Here is an 8,852-nt window from a genome sequence, read left to right on the forward strand (position 1 = left end):
AAATAATACAATTGGTACGTACAACTCATTTAAAGATTTTGTCCAGGTTTCTAAGCAATTTATTCCTAAAAGATGATCCGCGTGAGCAATAATAATTTTTTAATGCGTGAAGTACGGCCAATTGACAACAAATTTAGCTAAATCTTTTTCCTTGTTTATATACTCACGCTGCAAGCAATAACTTTCAGACACTAGTTGAATAACTTCTTCGACAGGTTTAGACGATTCGTAGTCATTTATTAATGCTAATCTTTTTTCTTCCTGAGATTCCCAACTTTCGTTTTGAGGTACTTCAGGTAAGTATGCTACACAGCCATACTTAGTTCTATTGTCATGATGACCTTGCTTGGCGTAGTTGATACAATCATGAATTTTTTGTCCAAGGCTCGCACTTTCTCCTTCTAGAGAAAAACCTCCAATTTTCACTGTAAACGAAGCTGAGTAATTGTTAACTATTCGATGACCCATTTTCTTTGCCGTTGTGAGGGTGGTGTCGTTGAGATCATTTGTCATGTAATTTGCAACCACATGAATAAGAGTTTTCTTTTCATTGAAGTCTAGAAACTTTCCAGTACGGAGTGATTTTTGCACCGAAGATGACAATTTGCAATAAATATTATCTAAATCAGAAGCTTGCTGTGATGATCTTGGCTCAGATGATGATGGGCTTGGCTCAGTAACCGTCTCAGATTGTTCTGTAATTTATGTAGTTAATAAATATAAAGAAATTAAAGGTTTTCGATATGTAAATTATATAATTTTAACTATGGATTATCGCTAAAAAAATATATTTTTTAAGTTTTAAAATGTTTTGATATTAATTAGACACATCAGTTAAATATACTGATACAAATTTAGTTTTTACCTTTAGACACTTGACTGTTTTTGTTGATAAATCGCCATTCCAATCAATCCCATCAGGATCAAGAATTAGTACCAGTTGTTCTTTGCTCTTTGAAGCCAAATCTTGCAGTATTTCATCGTCATCTACTTCAGTGAAATCCTCCATATAAATCTAGTTGAACAATAAACCATTGAATTACAAAATGTACTAAAATGATCATAGGTGTTATAGTAATAATAAGAATGAATCATGAAACCTTATACTCGTTGTCTGTCCACGATTATTTAGACTTGGAAGCCTTAATAAGCTCAGCAATCGTCTCGGCTTTGATAAGTTTTTTTGCAGACGGTTTATCATGCCGGAAAACTTTGAAAATCGCCATCGTAGTTGATGCTATACTAACAGTTTTTCAAAGGTTTTTAATTTTAATAACAGTACATAAACGATCAATGTAACAACTAAAATATCGCTTTTAAGTTAGTAAATATGTTTTTGCTATAGTTATGTTCACATTGTTTTTTCTTCAGATCATTTTTTATTACAGTAATATTCCGTTAAATATTGATTGTAATTATTTAAAGAGTTAAATTATATACAGTATAACGATTAACTAGAAGAACATTCGAATTATAAAAAAGTTTAATAATTGAAAAATAATGGGAAACAAAGCTTAACGTGAAATGTTTATTCTATACAGCTATGAATTTTTTAATTGTGATTACAATGCACATTCAACTAATGCATATTTGGGTTTTACGCATAAAATTGAACCTATTCTATAAATATGTAATTTTTGAAAGCTAACAAGCTCAATAAACGATAAACATTTATACTCTAATATCTCACCTAATTGATATGCTCTCAAATAAGAAATAAATTTAGTATCTCAGACTTCTAAAATGAAGTAAATTTCATTTTCATCATTTAACATTTTGCAAATTCTTTCTACTACTACTTTATACTGATAACCTTTCTGCGAAATGAATAATCCATCACCAATACGATATAAGACACCCTTTTTAATGATTTCATTAGATTCATCAATATCTGGGTGTAATTTTTTAGTCAATAAAATTTGTTTAATCATTTCATTATATAAATTTAAGTTATATTTTTCAGCACTCTTTACTTCGAGATCAGAACTAATTTCTCCTCATAGACGAACAAAACATTGATACATTTCATGTTTAGTACTAAAAAAATTTTGTTGACATTAATAAAATTTTGTAAATATCTCATACTTCGTTTAAAAAAACAATGTTTACTCTCAGAACGAAGTGTCCATGACTTCATCAATGGTCCGAACTGAAGTATTAATGAAGGATAATGAAGTAAATAATGATGTTTTGGGCGTAGTGGCAGTGAAAATAATTTTCGTTAGTAAATGTAATCACGAATCAGTGAATCTAAATGAATTACAAACGTTTCGTGAATAGCTGGAGCGTAAATTATCTCAACAATTTCCGATAGTAATATAATACATTCACAAACATCATCGTCAGTATCTTCAATTTTGTCATAAATTAATACGGGTAATAATCGTAAAAAATTCCATATTTGACACGCGCCACCTGATACTCTTTTAGAAGTCGGTGAAATCTAGCATTACTTATCCCGTTGATCTTCTACTGAGTAATCGAAAATTTCAATTCGATGATTGAGTAATTTATATGAAAACCAACCTTTGTCAACAAGATCATCAAGATACAATTTCAGGTCATAGGCAAGAACATCTTCAAAAATATCATGTCCAAGACAAGGAGGTAATCCAGAAAGACGAACGTGATAATTTAATTGATTAAAAACACAATCAAATTTTATTCCCTGTATCAATAAAGGTTTTTTATTAGCTTTTTTTTGTGAACACGTGGATTTTTTTCTATTTAATTTAGTGATAACGATCTTATACGATTCAACAGTTCTTATCGGATTATTCTTAAATACACCGTTTGTGGTTTCAAAAGATTTTTTGGTCACTAGACAGTATCTGCAAAAGTACTGAGTTTTGCTAAAATTTTCAGCGAATCTCCCTAGTCCGCGGCTTCCCAGATTATCACCAGTTACAAACACTAAAGAGCCTTTTACAACTTTCCCAGGAGATATTTCAATAGCATCAGTCTCAATATCTTTTATGTCTTGAATGACTTTACCAAAAACTTTAGTATGATCAAATAATTTTTCCTTGCATAATGCAACGAGATACATTGAATTAACATGTGATCTTATTTTATCTGGATAGTTTCCTTTACTGAAGTAAACAGCTAAGATTTTATATTTAGATTTAGCAGAACCTATGGGATTTACAATTTCGAAGCTATCTTGATATAATATCAGTTGAACTGCGTTAGGATTGTCTTTAAAAAATGGATTATTCTTAAACACACTACCATCTGTAAAATCTTTCAATATTTTACTATTATATTTCGGGATATCAAATACTAAATTATGACTTAGTGATTTATTATCATATAATTGTTTAATAGTTTCTTTTAAAGGCACATAATGAAAAAATTGTTTTTTCTTGGAACTTGAATTATTGACAGGAATTTGAATGGGACTGACATACGGAAAATTTTTTTCACAGAATTTTTTGCGTTTGTAGAAAGTTCCTAAATTATCGTCAACAGTATTAAAAGTTTTATCTAAAACATTATCGAGGATATCCTCAATTGATTCGGCTGATAAATTTAACTCTTGTAAATGCTTCAATAAATTATTCTTAACAAGTTTTTGATTTTGTTTGCTTATTTTACATATTTCACTCGCAATGTACTGAACGGTTGATGCTGTCAAACAAAATTTAAACTCTAATTTAAAAAAAAAATGCGCTAAATTCATTAAAAAATTTTCATCATTCATATTTCAATATGAATTATTTTTTTCTTCATGATAGTGATTGTCTTTTTCGAATTGTTCTGGAAAAAATTGTTCATCAACCAAGTTATCATTATTGGTAGTAAATAAATTGGAAGACTGTACTTCACTTGGATCATTATTATCATTATAATTTAACTGTGCTAATTTTAAAACTTTATCTTTTCTATGAACTTTACTTATATGAGAAGAGAACGAATTTGCTAAACGGTATTTTTTCTCACAACTTGGATAATAACATTTTATTGTGATCCCCTGCTTTATATTACCATGTAAATGTTCCTTTAACTTTTCAATATCACGGTATTTTTGAGTACAGTTTTCAACTGTACAATTAATTTCTTCAAAAAAATGGTTTGTATTTGCTGGAGCAGTAGATGAAATATGCTTAGTGGAATTGACCTGGTGGGTTCGATATACATGAGTTTGTAAAGATGACAAAATTTTATAAGCTTTATTACAGTGGTTATATCCACAAATAAAAAGCTTCAACAAATTCGAATGTTCTTCCAAGTGTTGCAAATAAATAGACAATTCCGAATTATTATAGTCACAAAATAAACAGAAAAACATTTTGTTTGTACTTATTTATAATAAAAACAAGTAGTATGATAAATTGTCGAATATATTTAGACTTACAACTTGATATTCAGAAAGTAAGATTAATAATTTTTGAGATAAAAGTAAATTATCTAGAGATGTACGATTTTCGAGTCATTTAATTTGTCATCTTCTGTAACAAAATCAAGTACATAATGAATTTAAATATTATTTTTACATATTCTCAGATAAATAATTAAATAGTATTTTTTTCAGTTGAGTATCAATCAGTTTAAGTGGTGAATAATCTAAGTTTTTCAATAAAACATAATACTTAATAAATTTGTATTTACATCAATTGACAAAATATTTCCAAGTGTAATAATTGAAAAAAATTTTCAAAAAATTTTTCCAAGAGCTATAATTGGTTTAAGGTCTTAAGTATATGATGTTTTCAATATTTATATACCAATAAATATTGTATACGTTAGTTTGTAACTCGATCTTTAGACTTGCTCGTAATTAAACAATAGCCGCATAAGTATATATATATATATATATATATATATATATATATATATATATATATATATATATATATATATATATATATATATATATATATATATATATATATATATATATATATATATATATATGTATATAAGATGTACATGGATAATTTTATGATTCGAAATATGAAACTGAAGTAATTAGAAAATACAGATAAAAAATATCTCTAATTATATATATATATATATATTTATATATATATGGGATATAACGCGGCTTGTCAGGACGATAGCGTCGCCAATTTACAACGGATCTCTACCAAACTCAACATACTTATTCTACAGATAAATACCAAAGTCAAGTTCGAAGATGAGCTTAATCGGTCAAGTAATTTAGAAATACGAGGATTTCAAAATTTTGAAAATCATAAAAATTCATATTTCTTCACTTTCGAACTCGAATAACTTTTGAATGGGATAACTTATTGCAATTCTGTAAATAGCATCCGAAAGCTCTTTAAATAAGCTTTAATGTGAGTATCATGTCATATGTGTAGTCTCAAAATTATGCCCCATTCCCCTATGCCAATTATGAAATTTGCTATTGCACTGGTTTTAGTATTTGTCCGTCGATATATATTTTTGTCGATTGCATATAAGTTAAAAGCCCTAGTTCTGTATATAATCTTCGTTATATTTTTTTCTATTCATGATGAAATCTACTTCCATTTCGGCTGCCGAATGGTCTTTTTTTGAGATATTTTGGTGTTAGACAATGTATTTGATTTTCATAGAATTTTTTAACAGAAGCTTAGTTTGGGCATTTCCGGTGAAAATTCAAAATTTGGCCGGAAGTACCCAATTGAATCTCCTGTTAAAAATTTATATGAAAATCAAATATATCGTCTTACACCAAAATATCTCAGGAAATGCTCAAACGCAGCCCCTGTTAAGAGCTGAACTCAAAATTCCAATTTTAAAAGGTTTTCCACGGAAGTTACATTTTGGCACACCCTAATATATATATATATATATATATATATATATATATATATATATATATATATATATATATATATATATATTATATATATATATTATAACGGGTATTTTCGTCCCCGTGCGTTAGCGAGGACGAAGTCCGAAATAAATAATCTGGCCTACCTGCTTTACCTGTTGTTGGGCGCCAGGAGCTTTGCTCCGATCACGTCGATTTCCGGCTACTCCGGTCCGGGACTCTCTTCGTCGGGTGGCGGGCCTTAAGAGTACGACTTAATTATAGAGGAACGAGAAAAGTATTCGGGATTGCTCGCAATTAATTCGCAATTAATTAAAAAAATTAATAGAGAAATTTAAATTATAAATTTATTAACAATAAATGGAACAATTGGTTAATAATGACAAATCAAGAAAAGAAACGCAAGGAAAATTAATAACAATAATAATCGTCGACGCTGTCGTCGATTCGCAGTTCGCAACTCGAACAAGGAAAAGTTCAAAGTCGCCGCAATAATAATAATGAGTTACTCGTAATAATCCAATTAATACTAACTCGCTAAATACTCAAAAAGATAATAATGAACCTTCGCTCAGCTAAATTAATGACCAGCGACTCAAAAAAAAAATTAAATCTTCGCTCAAATTAATTAACGGCAATTAATTAACTAAATAAAATAATAATCTTTGCTGAACCCACGTAAATACAATTAAGCAAGTTAATAAAACATAAATCGTTGCATCAATTCAGTTACTGTCAGTAAATTAACAAAAAAAAATTAATCTTCGCTAACTTCAGTTAATAACAATTTATTAACTCAAGAAATAAATCGAATTGCTGGCTTTAATTAATGATGATTAATTAGAAATAATAAAAACACAAAAAAAGATAAATCTCCGCTTGCGTTAATTAATAACGATTAATTAAATAAGTAAAACTTGATAATCGATGCGCCAAAATTCAATTAAGAATAGCCAAATTAAATTTCAAGATTTAAATAATCTATTCACCGAATTTAATTAAACCTTGTAACGGGTGGGTTTCCGCTCATTGGCCCCTTAATTAATTTAATAGAAATAAAACAATACCTAGCAAAAATGATTCTAAATTAACAAGGGCGCCACCAGGATTTTGTATCTCGGTTCCTGGAAGCGGAAACCAGAGCTGAGCTTATAATCTACAGGGAGAGAGAGTGGAGGAAGGTGGTCTGAAAGAAATGAATTTTTATTTAACAAAAATGACCGGTATTTCTTTAACAACAAAATATGATAACAACTCGTGCCCTTGCACGTACACCGCTCACTTACAACTAATTTACTTACAACTAAATTACTTCACGCTTTCCCCCGGAAAGTCGCTACTACAACTTATATCTAACGGAGAATTTCGGGCTAAAACCGGCGGCTCCGACTTATCAACAAGACACCTCGTACAAAGACATCAGTGTACGAGGGCTTATCAACAACGCCTGGCTACAGAAGCAACAGCCTAGTGACTGCAACGTAAGCCAAGAAGCCTCTGCAGCTTACGCACACACTCCACACTATCCTTACGTCGCGCTGTCCACCGGACCCTCACGCTCTATGCCAGCGAAACACCTCGCAAGCAGACTGCTCGCTTGCGAAGGAACGCTGGTAGCATTCACACACACACAACCCACGCGCCTCACACACACACTGACTCTACTTTACTTTTATTTTCTGGATTACAAAATTAAATTCCAAAAAAGTCAACGTTCAATTCTTACTAAAATCATTCAGTCATTAGCTCGAGATTAAAATCATAAACAATTTTCACAACTAATAATTACTACTTAAAATTTCCGACTTAAAAATCGACGCCTAAACTTATTTCAAAATTACCACGAGTTTAATACTCAGCACATTGTATAATCCTCAGAATATTCTCTATAGAATTAACTACATTTCTCGGACGTAATCCACACTGATAAGTAGTTTTACAAAAAATTTTACCGGAATAATGGTATTAAATTTTACTTATTATAATTTTCACAGGCTTCAATTTCAATATAAGATTCAACCACGTGGAATTTCCGACTAGACAATTATTATTATTGTTATTGTCGACTGGATAATTAATTAACAACAAATTATCTCGACGTAAAATAAATTCCGAAAACTATCCACGGTGGGATCAATTTCTAATTTCGTCGCAATTTTCATAATACTTAATTTTCCAAATAATAAAATAGTTTCCAAAATTAATAAGATATCAATATTTAATTCAAGATAATAAATAGTCTTAATAAAAGATAATTCGATTGTTGTAAATAGTAATAATAATCCAGTTGTTAATTTTACGATTTATTGCGTAATAAAATTCACAAGGAATTTGCGCGCTCAAAATGGATGCCGGCGTTCGTTACCGCGTAGCACGTTTTGACCTCGGGTACCGAATACTATGTCGTGTCGATTGGAACCTTCTCGATGTTCAGAATTTAATTAATATAAAATAGATTTATTTAAACCAATCGAAGATGTTAATAATTATTAACCAGCTGTATTAATAAATTCAATTATTCACGACTTGCAAACCCAAGAGGTCTAGAACATTCCTTGGCCAAAAATCCCCAGGAGGAATGCTCCCAGCAATTAACGAATCAATTCAATTAAATAATTAATTATTATTGAGCAAAATTATTAAACAATTGAATTATCCAAACTTGAATAAATAAAATGAGAAGTAGTGTATTTGATGAGCCGGGTATATGGCCCCAAGGCTCATCATTACCAAAGTCCAATACCTGGTGTAAATTTGGTTGAAGAAACTCTATGGTTGATACTCGCTTCCTTCTTTGGACTTCTTGATGTTACTCGTTCCAACACTTTACTACTTCTCCGGACACCACGCATGGCTCGTCTATATAACGACCCCAAAAATACCCCCTCCTGCTCTCTCTCTAGGCCCGAAGATCGATGCGCTCAAATGCTAGTCGAAAAGTAATCGATCTCTGGCGACTTATCGATCAAGGGTAATTTACCCTGTTACAACCTTAAATATTAAAATTCAATCGTCGAATTTACTCAATAATTAAATTAAATACTTAAGTAAAAAAAATTTAAAT

General features: G+C 30.2%; 1 protein-coding gene and 1 long non-coding RNA gene across 2 annotated transcripts; both read right to left on the reverse strand.

Moving 5' to 3' along the window:
* Positions 1-327: 327 nt before the first annotated feature.
* LOC123265992 lies at positions 328-1,398 on the reverse strand. Its single transcript, XR_006509708.1, has 3 exons — positions 1,101-1,398; positions 866-1,015; positions 328-695 (listed from the first exon to the last, which is right to left on the reverse strand). It is a non-coding gene; the product is annotated as an uncharacterized LOC123265992 (long non-coding RNA).
* A 1,051-nt stretch (positions 1,399-2,449) lies between these two features.
* On the reverse strand, positions 2,450-8,640 carry LOC123266021. The gene is made up of 2 exons (XM_044730048.1): positions 8,532-8,640; positions 2,450-3,486 (listed from the first exon to the last, which is right to left on the reverse strand). Exons 1-2 carry the CDS (start codon positions 8,638-8,640, stop codon positions 2,450-2,452), a joined length of 1,146 nt encoding a protein of 381 aa, XP_044585983.1.
* Between the last annotated feature and the right edge of the window lie 212 nt (positions 8,641-8,852).

This window comes from Cotesia glomerata, linkage group LG5 (genome assembly GCF_020080835.1).
Source record: "Cotesia glomerata isolate CgM1 linkage group LG5, MPM_Cglom_v2.3, whole genome shotgun sequence".
Taxonomy (NCBI): Eukaryota; Metazoa; Arthropoda; class Insecta; order Hymenoptera; family Braconidae; genus Cotesia; species Cotesia glomerata.

What these genes read in the sequence shown, in the direction of transcription:
- LOC123266021 (XM_044730048.1), bottom strand. Translation starts at nt 8,640, where the DNA reads ATGCGTGGTGTCCGGAGAAGTAGTAAAGTGTTGGAACGAGTAACATCA. An exon ending in TTCAACCAAATTTACACCAG is followed by an intron (nt 3,487 to 8,531) that starts GTATTGGACTTT and finishes ATAATGTTTTAG; the next exon opens with ATAAAACTTTTAATACTGTT.